Source organism: Amphiprion ocellaris, chromosome 21, assembly GCF_022539595.1.
Source record: "Amphiprion ocellaris isolate individual 3 ecotype Okinawa chromosome 21, ASM2253959v1, whole genome shotgun sequence".
Taxonomy (NCBI): domain Eukaryota; kingdom Metazoa; phylum Chordata; class Actinopteri; family Pomacentridae; genus Amphiprion; species Amphiprion ocellaris.
In genome coordinates this window covers 13315611-13329535 of record NC_072786.1, presented here as the reverse complement: position 1 = coordinate 13329535, position 13925 = coordinate 13315611, and the positions used below count along the sequence as shown (strand labels likewise).

At 39.0% G+C, this 13925-nt stretch overlaps 1 protein-coding gene across 1 annotated transcript; it reads left to right on the top strand.

Annotated features, from left to right (window-relative positions):
* Positions 1 to 9194: 9194 nt before the first annotated feature.
* On the top strand, positions 9195 to 13599 carry lum (lumican). The gene is made up of 3 exons (XM_023284747.3): positions 9195 to 9337; positions 10285 to 11163; positions 12078 to 13599. The coding sequence occupies exons 2-3, from the start codon at positions 10290 to 10292 to the stop codon at positions 12230 to 12232; spliced, it is 1029 nt and encodes a 342-aa protein (XP_023140515.1). The 5' UTR covers positions 9195 to 9337; positions 10285 to 10289; the 3' UTR covers positions 12233 to 13599.
* Positions 13600 to 13925: the final 326 nt, after the last annotated feature.

The window sequence follows — 13925 nt, the reverse complement described above, 5'->3', positions numbered from 1 at the left end:
CTGATCCATGGGGTTTCTGTGTGTAGTAACAGGTCACCATGTTCAGCTGATGGCTCCTCCAGCAGCACCTTCAATGTCCTGGTTGTTTGGCTTTGGAGCCATTTATGATCTTCATGACACGAGTCATCACATGATCAAATCCGGCCACTTTTGTACATACATATGTCCTGCTGGTGAATGATGCAGTGGTAATGTAGGAATGTTGGGAAGTCTGGATCACCTCTGCATCGTACAATGAAGCCTGCATGGCGACCCGTCATGGAGGGAGTCCCGTCCGTCGTCACTGAAACAAGCTTTTCTAATGGTGCATTTTTCTCCACAAAGAAACTTTTCGCCGCGTAGTAGATGTCAAAGCTGCCTTTAAGTCCCGGGTTTTCCTGTCCGTAGTGCGCATACAGTCTATGTTCGCTACCAAGTGGGTAGTTAGCATGTTAGCTTTGTGGCGGCTAAAGTGGCGTCTCTCCACATTGTGGCGCTTTGCCGATGCAATAGCCGCCCCGCATATAGGACACACAAATTTATTTTTCACTGTCGTGAAAAATAACTCTTTCTCTAGGTCATCGTGAAAATAGCGTTTTCTCTTTCACTTCTCTTGTCAAGTTTTGGGGGTAAAAACCACATCTAGCTTCCCAAAGTGTCTGTGCCCGGAAGCTTCAGCAAAGAATGACGTGGTAGTTGGACATGCGCAGTGAACTTTGACTCAGACAAGGTCAAAGTTCATTTACACCGAAGACATTTTAGTTTTTAAAAAAAAAAAAAAATTATAATAAATATTGTAATTTAAAATCTGCATTAATGTAAGTATTTTTGATTTAAAAAGAACAGCAACTATATTTTTTAATAAGGAATTTCATGGTGACTAGTGTTATTTTCAAAACATGTGTTGGGGGCAACTCACATGGTCTCTGCGGGCAACCAGGTGCCCGCGGGCACCATGTTGACTACCCCTGATCTAGAGTAACACAGGCAACATCTGCAGAAGTGTGAACTTTCTTAAGTTCAGCAAAGAACAAAACATAGTTGCTAAACATTATTCTAGACTCTGATAGCGTTCATTATCAGCTCAGTGGAAAAATACAGAAAACTGACTTTTTTTGCTACAGGATGATCATACTTAACTTGGCATGATTACAATTAACTCAGAGAAATTACTGTCTTCTCACATGAAGATGGGGAAAATAGTGACAAAACTCAGTGACATCACGAAAACAGTAAAGACAACAACCCTCAAAGAAACCCACTTTTTGGGCATTTTACAGATAACAGTGTCTTTATTCCTTCATCTGAAATAAACTCATTTATTGCCTGGACCACTGGTGCCCTTTCACATTCATATGAATTAGTTTCCACCTCATGCTTGTATACTTCCCTCAACCTGTCAAGTTTCAGTTTAAATCCATGTCTCTCCAGACTTGACCTTTGACCTTTTGTACATAAAATGTCATCATTATTTTATTCCATAGAAATTCTTGAGTTATTGCCAAAAATGTACCTGTGACCTAATTAATTCATCTTTGACTCCAACTGAACATTTGCGTCGAATGTGAAGAAATTCTTTAGAGAGGTTGAGTGCATTCTAATATGCATACAGTCATACAATATAATAGTCTAGAAAGAGACTTAGTATGTCCCAATACATAGAATGTTAAATATAGCATGCCGTAAATACCCAGATGCCCTACTACATCCAGTTGGATTTTGCAGTATACAAGCCAACATGCTTTTCTGGCCTTTCTGACCTACAATCCTCTGTGTAGTTACATCATGTGTCATGCTGTCCCACACAAGTATAAACAAGCTTAAGCCACCGGGAGCACACAGATAACAGCTCATTTTGTACTACAGACTGCGACGGTCAAAGTTTAAGGCGCATTATGATGGCAATGTAGTACACCCCAATTGTATGTATGAAACAGCATGTACTTTGGGAGGACAGCTGTAGTATGTGCTTACACTAGAAGATATAAAGTATATGATTTGGAAAGTGGCCATTGTTTGCACAAAAGTGAAACAGAAGGCTGGACAACGCAAAAAACAAATGCCCGTGGCCTCAGTAGTCACTGGCAGGGTGGCATTAAGAGCAGTTTCCCAGATGTATTTCAAACATTCTAAAAAAATACACAGATTAGGAAATAAATGCAGTAATTAGGTGTAGGCCACAACACATGCTTTACATAAAAACATACAGAATATACAATAATAATACACATACACCATATATAGCTATGTATTAAATGCTGGAAAATTTATATGTAGACTGCCATCTACATATTACTCTTTTCAAAAACAAAACAACAGCCATCAATAGCAATCTATGACGAAAAACAGCCAACCTAGAATACAAGGCCGAGAATCTGGGTGACATCTCTGATTCCTCTCTGAATTTTAATTCATTAGTGAATGGATACTACTTTCAGCTGAGGAAATGACCATACTGAAGTCCATCCTCTGTCTGACAGACATCAAGACTGTAATAACTACACTTATTTCCTTTACTATTATCCCTACACTGGTTACACATTAAATACAGAATTAATTTTAAGGCTCTTTTATTTCTCTATAAAACCATGCATGGGTTGGTATCTGTTTACTTTTCAGAACATTCTTTTCCCCTTCTTCACCTCCAGGCCTCTTAGATCATCAGACCTACTGCATGCAACCGTTCATTCATCAAAGCTGGTGGGTACTGGGGAGATCGTACCTTTACAGTAGCAGCTCCAAAGCTTTGGAACAGGATTCCATTTTCAAAGCAATGTTCCATGATATTTTCAAGAAAAGCTTTCAGATCAATATCTTTTAATGGCTTTGGGCTGCTCTTAATGGTTCTAATATCCCTATTTATTTTTATTTTAGAATCTGATCTTACAAGTTGCTGTTCATTTTTGTCTGTTTTGGTATTTAATATTATTATATTTTGTTTTCCTATTTTATTTTACAAGTTTTATAGTGTCTATTATTTTTAAAATATTGTCTGTCATGCACAGCACTTTGGTGAACTCGGGTTGTTTAAATGTGCTGTATAAATATAACCATCAGCACAGTGAAATGAGTAGTTTATTTCCATTTATGCACATGCAAAAAAAGTGCACTAATTGGAACGTTGTAAACTGGCTTTATTGTATTTTGTTTTATATTAAAAACATTTAATAAAAACAAGCATATTTATAATGTTGCACAATCTAAGTTGGTCACCCAATTTTAATGGACGGAGAAAAGTTGCATCCAAGTTCTTGCTATTCTTTACACTCTGGACTATATAAAGGAAAGCATCACTGAACACCAAGCAGAATTTGCATCAGTTGATATTCAAACTTTATTTCTGACTTGGCATTGTGACTTGGGCATTATGCAAGTTACAGTTAAGTATAAACAAAGTATTACGAAAACAGCTTTGAAAGCCAACGTCTACCATCTGGTCTAATGGAAAAGACATGAGCGCATAAGGCAGACATCAACATGTTCAAGAAGAAGCTCAGTGGCGAAGCAAAATGACAAAATGTCTGTTTTCCAGCCTGGAAGAACAGTCTGGAACAGCATGAGTCTGGGTTCACACAAAACACTGCCAGTAACAGAGGAAAAACACAGCAACCTCAGAGAACTAAATATTTTGGGCAGATTGCTGATGAAGTGGCACACATGTCAACTGTGTCGGGACGAATGAAAAGCTGTTTTTATACATAGTATGAGGGGTTTGTCCAACAGTTTGACATGTGCAAAAACAGCAAATATAAAAGGTTAATTTCTTAGAATTTGTGCACAGAAATTAAGGACTCCCGTACTTGAAGGGGCTCTAATCAGTAGTTTGAAAACAATGGGTTAAATGAATAACATGGAAGGAGTCACTCATAATGATGAAACCAAAGAGAGTTCACACTTATCTCAGCAGTTGCCCTTTACTCTGTTAAGCAATTTAAACTCCATTGTCTTGCTTTTATGGGCCACAACTTTACAGTCTCAGTCAGCGTCATTGCTCCCATCAACTGTGTTTCCAGCAGCAATAAACAGTGCTTTTAGCAAAAACAACAAAAAAACCCCCATATCTTCCATTACCTGCCTGGCACAGTCCAAACAAACAAAGTTGTTAACTGGCAGGTGAGTATTAATAAAGTCTGGCAGCTGAAAGAGCAAGAGAGTGGCGTGTAAAGACTGACGTTGCTCTCTTTTTGCTAAACATGTAAAGTGGCAATTGTTCTCAATAAAATGTTATATGCACAGATTTGCAATTAGTTGTCTTAAATTGTTGGAAAACTCTTTCACAGCAGACATTTTTACACGTGAAAGCAGAAAAAAGCACAGACAACTGTGTTTTATTCAGGTGAACTCGACCTGAGCTTTGGACATGTTGGCTCACTGGAGAGGCTTCCTGTTGTGCTTAAAGGAACAGGGACATTATTAATGTTCCACCTGTGGGCTTCCTGCTATGATATTCCATGAAAAAGGTCTATTGTGGAGTTAACTACAACAGACTATGAGGATTTGAGTCTTTCAAGCTGGAGAAAAGAGGACATATTTGTCAACAAGGACATTAATGAACCACCTGAGCTGTATTTGCCCATATGGCACCAAGTGTGGCTGATCAAATATAATGAGACTGGGCACACATTTAAACTGGTCCTCCATTATCATGCACTGGGCAGGTAGTATATTACTGTTTAAGGGTTAATTTCAAGAGCTGGCTCTTTAAAAGTTTAGGCTTCTTTTCTGCAGAATTTGAAGGATATAAATTGAACAGAAATGCATATTTTGCAGGTACTGGTATCCCATTATCCACTGTGCACCAGTCAGTTGTTTAAAAAGACTTAAAGTAATCTTTGGCTCAACAAAAGTGACAAGTAGGAGATTAGCATAATGGAGTTTCATAAAACCAACACAAAATAGCAACACAAACAGGCAACTGATGTTTGTTTTGTGTGTTGCAGAGGTGCTAAAAGTGCACAAACAAAAGAACATTGGTGCCAGGTGAATGGAAGCAAACAGAGTGAACACATGCACCAGCTTTTATAGCGTGGAAGGCCCAGGTGAGCTGCATTATTTGATGAGCTTCCCATGTCAGCTAATTGTCCTCTCAGGTTGGTGAAAGCCAGGCTCAATCAACAGGAGTTTTGGATTAATTTACCCCGTTTCTCCTTCTCCTCTGACCATCAGAAAACTTAAATGTTGGTCAGAACCAATATTCAACCCAGACTATTTGGTAATATGACTCATCTGCCCTTCTGGGACTGCCCAGATAAAATCAAACATGGTTAATATTTGCATTTTTAAACTGGGATGGTTCAGATTATCATGCTGGCACCCAGAGCAGTCAAACAGTTGCCAAGCAAATTATAAAATACTAACCCTTAAGGCTCATATTAGCTACAGTTATTAAAAGTGATAGTTAAAATCTCACCTTCAGCTGTGTTGACCACAACTTCCCAACCAGTTTCTCATCCAGTATCCTTTAGCCTTTTACTTTTGTTTTGTCTACTGCAAAGTATTATTAGCATTGCAGCATGTTGTTGCACTACAGTCTCCATTTTGTTTACATCTGTATTCCCATAAGATCATGTGCTTTGGTGCACGGCTCCCTGACTGCTCCCTCTGGCATCATAATCTTAATAATATCCCGTAGTGTGTGAGATGCCAATATTTTCAAATCTTGTGGTGTGTGCAAGAATATCAGTGAAGTTTCCTCTCGTGTGATGCAACCTGATTTCAAAATGTGTCAGGATTTTAAAGCACCTGTAGTGTGAGCTCAGCCAAGATCACTCTCAAGACTGTGTGAGAGCTGTCACACTTGTTAACTTATGGCCTGCAGTAGTACTTATTACCAACTTATTTACTCCCTATGTACTGCAGCAGCACTTACAAATGCAGTACTGTTGCATGCAGTATGCATACTATTGAGTTGTACTGGTTTCTATCGCTGTCGCTGTATATACAAACGTGACCTGTCATCTGTCTGCATCACTTGACAACTCAATCTTGTTTATACTCTCATGATACACTGTGACATATGTATCATTGCACAGAAAATTGTGGGTCAGAATTGCCAGAAAAGCACACTGGCTTGCAACCGCATGTAGTAGGACATGGTATTTTTGACATGCTGACTTCGACATACTGTGCATTGGGACACACTACATCTTCCTCTGGCATTGTATTAAGTATGGTAATGTGGATATGTGAGTGCTCATTTAAAATTAATATGGCATGGAACAGTAGCTCCAGAGCTTCACCAAATTTACTGCAAATTTTTAGAAACCATGAACTCCATTCTCAGATCTGGTAAATCTGGACCATCTATGAATGACTCAGATTCATTCTATTCCTGTGGTGTGCTGAAGGAATCACCTTTGTCAGCCATACCTTTCAGAGGGCTCAGACACTGAATTAAGACACAGCCAATGAGCATGAGCAAGTTTCAGAGGTGAGAGTGAGATAAGTTGGTGTCATGGTGTCAAATTGGTAGCAGACTGAGCTATAGGGAAAACGTTTTCACATTTTAAAACCTCATTACATTTAATAGTGTTCATTTCTGGAAAAAGGTATAACTGAGTAGTATGTTTGTTTTCACATATGGTGACACTATAAAACAAAACCAGCACTGAACCTTGCAAAAATGAAAGCTCAAACCTGCTGTCGGATTTTCATTTTTCTGTCTCCCTGTGCAACTAGAAGAACATCAGAAATTAATTAGCTCTAATGTCATCATCATAGCAGGACATTCCGTGTATGTATGCACACTATGTAGTGAGTTTAAAAGTCTTGCTGAAATTCCAAAATGTGCTTGCTATATGTTAAGCGCCTTCATTGCTTACTATGATATCATGTGATAAGTGATCTTCAAGGGAGTCTAAGCTATTCCCACACAGTCCATACAATGAAATTGCATGCTAGATTTTTTTTTAAGTTCCCATATGTTGAAAACCATTTCTACTGTGTTCTTATGTCTTAAAATCTTGGAGGTAGAAAATAATTGGCCTAAAATCAGGGGCTAAACCAAAGTAATAATAAAATGAATCACTTTTGCTGTGCTTTCAGCTAAAAAATTGAAAGACACATTCTGGGGACATGTGAGACTTCCATGGATTTGTTGAAAAACAAGCGCAGTGGACTGCATTAAACCACACCATGATCTTTCCTAACCTTACAGATTAGTTTCCTGCAACACACATAAAGGAGTAAATGGAAGGAACACTCTCTCCTTCTCACAATAAAATCCAGTGGTTGGTCTGCCATATTGTGAGTTTAGATTTCAGTGAAGAGTTGCCCATGTCACACCACATATGCAAGTTGCAAATTTTTATTAGCGTCTTACATTTTAATTGAAATTCAATGTTGCTTCCAAAGCGGATTCATACTAGCTTTGGATGGTTTGACATTAAGACTTACACACAGCCAATGGGGACAGTCTCCATGGCTGCAGTACTTTTTAAATTGCTTATGATTATATGAAACGAATGAGGCGTGCAGTGGGAGTGAGCCTTAAATCAGACATCCAAATGTGCTCGGATGACTGATTGTTAGAAATGACTGCCTGCCTTCTCATTATGTAAGTTTTGAGATGCTTTGTGTACTTGAATAACAAACAGTAGTTTGTTTTCATCCTGATAGTTTCCAACCACTTTGCCCTTGTTTGAAAAGTAAGTGGCCTACATTAAAGGGACAGTTCATTCTTATTGTTGGATTTCATTGGAAGTTTGCTAGCGTCCTTTGGGACACATTACATAAGTCTTAACAATTCATTCACTGACTCATTCCCCTTCTGGTTTGTTATGCATCTATGTAGATTCACATGAATCTGGGAAGCCAAAACAAATCTTCACAGCATTGCATTAGATTATGTCAAGATACAAAATAGTATGACTTTGTTTTCTTAGATAATTTTTTGGCCTGTATTGTAAAGATAGAGCAGAGGCAGACAGGACATTTGGGGGAAGAAATCAAGGGAATGATATGGAGTAAAGTTCTATCTGGCGATTATGTCACTGGTTTTACTTTCATAGATGCAGTGGGTGTCCTAGTCATTCAGCTATGGGATTTCCCCAAGACAGCATGATTTCTGTAAGAAGGAACTTCTTACAAACCCCTTGGATGCCGTTATGCTTGAAAACCCAGTTGTAAAATATGAAAATGCAGTTAAGCTGATGTATGAGTAAGAAAAATAGTCACAACACCAAAAAGTTTGCAAATTGATTCTCTAGTGTGGAAGAAAACCAAAAATGTAAATGGATAAAATAACTACATGCAGTATTTTTCTTATATCTCTCAGGTAATCAGATATGTTAAATTTGAGGTATGGACGTTTTCCATGCATGAGAAGGGGCTCCAAGATGGTCTCCAAGAATGGTATGTGAAAAGTAGAGTAACAGACTGTGACCAATTGAGTCCAGACGTCTATTGTATATACTGACGTTGTGATGGACATCCACCAACAAATGGAAGAAACATTTGGCTATTTTCTCCCCCAACACCCCCATCACTATTCACACAAGTAAGGCAAAAACACTGTGTTTTAAGGAATGTAATACTAAGAACGATCACAGGGCTTTGAAGTATGCGGACAAGAAAAATGTGGGGTACAAGAATGAAAAGTAGAATAATTTATGACATAGACATATGGAACCAATTGGATCTGCTTTAACCTACCGTTCCCTGTGTGTTTTTTCTGGTCAAAAACAGAGGAGAAGAAATGTTTGCGTCAAGTGTTATGCAAGTCTGCTCTGGCTGTTGTATGCCCTTTTGGTCAGATTTTCCAAAGCTCGAGAGGTGCAGCTGAATTTATTCTTCTTCATAACTGGCGTCTGGGTAAAGTGGCTGCCAGAGATTGTTTTCACATTTTTCCACACGTAATTTCTCCTGCACTTTAGATTTTTCCATGCACAGCCTCCCAAACCTCAGGTTCCAGGTTTTGCTTGCAAACACTCTTGAGGAGGACAATCACCGGCACGCAAAGGAAACAGTTTTCTTGTAAAGGTGATAATTGGACATAATAAGAGAAAGAATACTTTATTTTAGCACTTCTGTGGTGCAACATTCGTGCTATCTGTTACACCTGCTCTGGGTTAGCTGACAGCAGTTTTTGGATGATGCTTGAACAGACATTCATACTGATGACATCTTCAATTTACGTGACGTTCTGACTCCAGTTTGTTGAAGAAGCCTCCCATCCTCCCCCCTCCTCTCCTCTCCTCCCCTTTCCCTTCTCTGTCTCTCCATCTACTCCTTTCTCTCTCCTCCCCCTCTCTCCTTCTTTCTCTCTGTGTTTTTCTCCAGAGACTTCCAGTTTTTGAACACCACACTGTTCTTACCTACTGGCCCTCCAACCCACACACACAAGGAGAGAGAAGCACAGGTAAGCTTGCGTTTGGAGGCATGGATTTGCGATTTCCTGTTTGATTATTCCTACTTTATTTCTGCTTTCCGGATGGGCTTACCAACTGTCCCTACTGCTGGGCTTTTGTGCATGGGGTGGTGCTGCAGCACGGAAAGCAGAAACTACCTGTGCATGGAACAAAAGATAAATGGTAGAAGTTTGGTGGTTTTCACTTTGGTGTACAATCCTTGATCTGACATGTTTATATGGATCTGCAGTACATTTTTATGACCGTTTCATGGATTTTTTTGTGACTTTAGACTTTGGAAAATGATCTCTTGCTCTTGGATGCAGTATCTGTCTACATTTTTCATGGATCTGGAAATAATCAGTGTGGTTTTGCATTGCCTGCAGACTTGACTTTGTACAGCCTATTACTGCTGCTACTGCTGTTAGGTCAGATTTTAGATACATTTATATTTATATTCAGCTTTACCGTTTGTTTATAAAAGTACAAAGGATGAAAATCATGTATTAAATATGCCATACATAAAGCATATCTTGGAAGATATTCAAGCATGCATTCATTTTCATAGTGGGTTACTGTATCCATTCTGTTTTAACCTCAAATCTATCAAACAGTTTGGCTCAAGCTGCAGCTGTAATGATATCACCAACACAAATAAGTGAATCGAGGAATATAAGACTCAGTGGTCTCCAGTTGGTTGACATGAACTTTTGGCTGGTTATGTAATATATTGGGGAGTGGGTGTGGCAGTAGGCCACTGTGTGTGTGTGTGTTGGGGTAGCTTTACCAGTTTCTTTTATTTCTCTATTTTGTCCACATTTTGATCCATAAATGCTTAATTTCTCTGACTATAAGCCACAACTGAAGAGCCCATTTTTCCACCAGAATTGAGATTTTGTTGCTCATGACTAATCTAACTTTTTAATCTTACTCCCTGCCTCCCATTTCCTTTCTACAGAAGCCATGTTTCCTCTCCGTGTACCGATCTTGGCTGTATTGGTCAGCCTGGCCCTGTGCCAGTACTATGACTATGATTACCCGCCAGCTTCCATGCTGGGACCATCAGGGCCCAACTGTAATCAAGAATGTGAGTGCCCAATCAATTTCCCCAGCGCCATGTATTGTGACAGCCGCAAGCTCAGGTTTGTGCCCATAGTCCCAACAGGGATCAAGTACCTGTACCTCCAGAACAACCAAATTGAAGAGATCAAGGCAGGAGTGTTTGATAATGTAACTTCCGAACTGCGCTGGCTGGTACTTGACAACAACCAGATCACCAATGCTAAGGTAGCAAAGGGCACAATTGACAAACTGACAGCCCTGGAGAAGCTCTTCTTCAGCTTTAACAACCTGACAGAGCCAGTCATCCCTCCATCAAAGTCCCTCGATGAGCTGAAGCTGACCCACAACAAGATGTCCAAGTTCCCCTCAGGGCTCCTGAGCGACAAGGAGAATCTGACCTCCATCAACCTTCAGCACAATGAGCTGACCTCTGAAGCCATCTCAGGGGCTTTCAAAGGCCCAAAGAAGCTGCTGTCCCTGGATGTGAGCCACAACAAGCTGAAGAAGCTGCCCGCTGGAGTCCCCAGTTCACTGGAAATCCTCTACGCTGACTACAACAACATCGAGAGTGTCGGAGCAGGATACCTGAACAAGCTGCCCTCACTGCAGTACCTGAGAATCTCCCACAACAAGCTGGCGGACGCCGGGATCCCTGCTGGAGTCTTCAATGTGACATCACTGGTGGAGCTGGACCTGTCCTTCAATAAACTGCAGTCCATCCCTGAGATCAACGAGCAGTTGGAGCAACTCTACCTGCAGGCTAACGAGATCAACAGTGAGTGACAATCTTTACTTATTTGCATTTTAAGACACTCTCTCACAAACTTCATTCAGTTCTTTATGTCTTATTTGACTGTTATCTTAAAGGTGCCTTTTGGAGTTTCCTAAAATTCGCAATGGCAGTAAAGTAAGACTGTCTGTGCTTTCAGTCATCGGAAGCATTTCCAAATGAAATCAACTTGTGGGCAAAGTTTAGTTTAGAGAGGGATCAGACAGTAAAAATCATCCAGATGTGATTGGGGCACTGGAAAGTGGGCATGACTTAGAAAGGTATATAGCAAAATGGAGAAAACTGAATTGCTGGCTTCCATCCTCATCCACATTGTTAGATCAGTAGGAGGAGAATGAGGATAAATAAAGGAAATTGTACTTCCCCCACATTTGTTGGAAATGTAAACAACTGAAATCTAAAACCACACCTCCCACCTCGCCTGTTGGCTTCCACATTAGTCAAGTTCAAGTGTAGTTTTATGTGGCGGGCAGGGTTCACTCAAATCACATTTGATTGAATACATATTATGTAATTATTTTCAAGTAACTACCTCAAGATGTGTCAGCAAGAAGAATTTTTATATTGAAAAAGATTTTTAAAAACATGTTTACACATATTGAGCTTGGAAAAAATTACTAATTTCCCTTTTTTTGTAAATCTTTTAAGTCTAAGAAACAGTCAAAACTACAAGACTGACTCTAATTTGCAGGCACAATGCACTTCATCAGCAGAGTAATGTTTCACCATATGAATGTGAGGAATGCCAAATGGTGACCTACTCATAAAAATATTGCTCTTTAGCACAACTAGTGGTCAAAAAACTCCACAGGGTACCTTTAAACCACAGCACAAGGGGTTTGGAAGGTTTGGAAATGTTTTCTGCCAGCTGCCATAATGGTTTTCTTGATCATCTGTAGAGTTTGACCTGGCAAGTTTCTGCAAGTTCATTGGACCCCTCAACTATTCGCGCCTGAAGCATCTGCGTCTGGATGCCAACAACATCACACACAGCAGCATGCCCCCTGACTCTTCCAACTGCCTGCGCCAAGCTTCAGACATCATGTTTGAATAAGGATTTCCATCAGTACTAAGATCTCTCTATGACCCACCTCTGTACTATCATGACACAGCTCAACCCAAAGCCTTCTGGATTTAAATGTTGTAATATCGTGCCTTTCGTAGTACTGATCTGTCCTTGCACTTCTGAAATAACTAAGATTATCATGTTGATCAGCTAAATATGGCTTGAGCAAACATAAAGCTGGGCAAATTTGAGAAGCAAAAGAAGGCATGACAAACTATCAACTATTTTGCCAAGCTTTTTCTACCATATCTTACAAAATATGCAATCAGATGAATGAATTCATCAAGCAAATAAGCTTTAAAATTTTTGGTTCTTAAAACTTGGAGGTATAAATGAAGTGCAATTTTTAAAGAAACTTAATAATCAAGAGTTTGATGAATAAAATGAATTAATATGCTTTGATAAGGACACACACTTCAAACATTCCAAAACTTACATTTTAGTCTGTTGAATACAGACATAAAGGAGCAAGCAATAGCTAAAGTTCTCCAATGTCTTAATTCAGTTGTAGTGTCATTTTATTGTCTGTCTTGTATGTTCCACTGTCTAGCATGTATAATATAGTATAATATAATCAGGGTACAATTATTAATCCATTGCTGTGCAAAGGACCAGCATGTCAGGACTGCGTACTCAGATTTCAGTGTGTAATGTAAGAAATTTTCATCAAATGTAAAATACAAGTTGAAAAGCAGTCAGATTTTCAACACACTGAAAAAATTAGAGTGGTTTTATGGAAAATATCAGTGTTTTGAACTCATGTCTGCAATTGTCAGCATACTTTAAACTCAATTGATGCATGACTTTCCACTCATTGACTTCCTTGATTAAATAAACTGTCACCAACTTAGAAACGTCTATTTTCTTCTCAGTAATGGCTTTCTAGTTCTGTAAAGCAATAACTTTAAGGCCAAGAGACATTGCTATTATGCTTGAAATGACTTTTTCTGTTCAGTCTGAGATAATAGGACAATGTTTTCTAGAAATCATGAGTCACATTGTTTCTATATATTACCTGTTTCCTAGCTGTCCGCTGTCATGCACAATGCTGATGTGTATACAACGTTTTCTTGACTTGCATGCGCCCAGTGGTGCCATTCTTTGATAATAAACTACAGCTTTTTGCAGTTAAGGTGCTTTCATTGTTACGCTGTTGTTTACCATGAATGATAAATACTTCTTACCAGCATTACATCAACTTGGCACCATTGTCGTGTTGATTGAATGGTGTATCTATGTCATTTTGTTTGGGTAGTTTTTCATTTCATCATGACTTCTTTTGAGGCTTTTGATTTTGTTCTTGGATTTACTGTGAGAAAACCAAACACAGTTGAATAAACTATGTTTCCAACATATTTGTAGGACATCACTTTTTAAGCTTGTATTTTCTTTCTGGGGATTATGAAAACATATTGAAAATATCTGCATAAACTTCAGCAATCAGATTTACAGGATAAATGGGAATACTCTCAGCAAATTACCTCACCTAAGGGATGCCTAAGAGATTTCTTGACTGGAACATTTTGTTTGATAAAATACACTTTTTCAAACACTTTTTAACACGGCATACTTTATATGGTTTGTAGCAACTGATTTATTAATGGTTAGTAGATCTTTTATTCCTGACAAAACAATTGGGGTTACCAGAATGCAAAAAGAAGCCATTAAGCTGATGAATTAG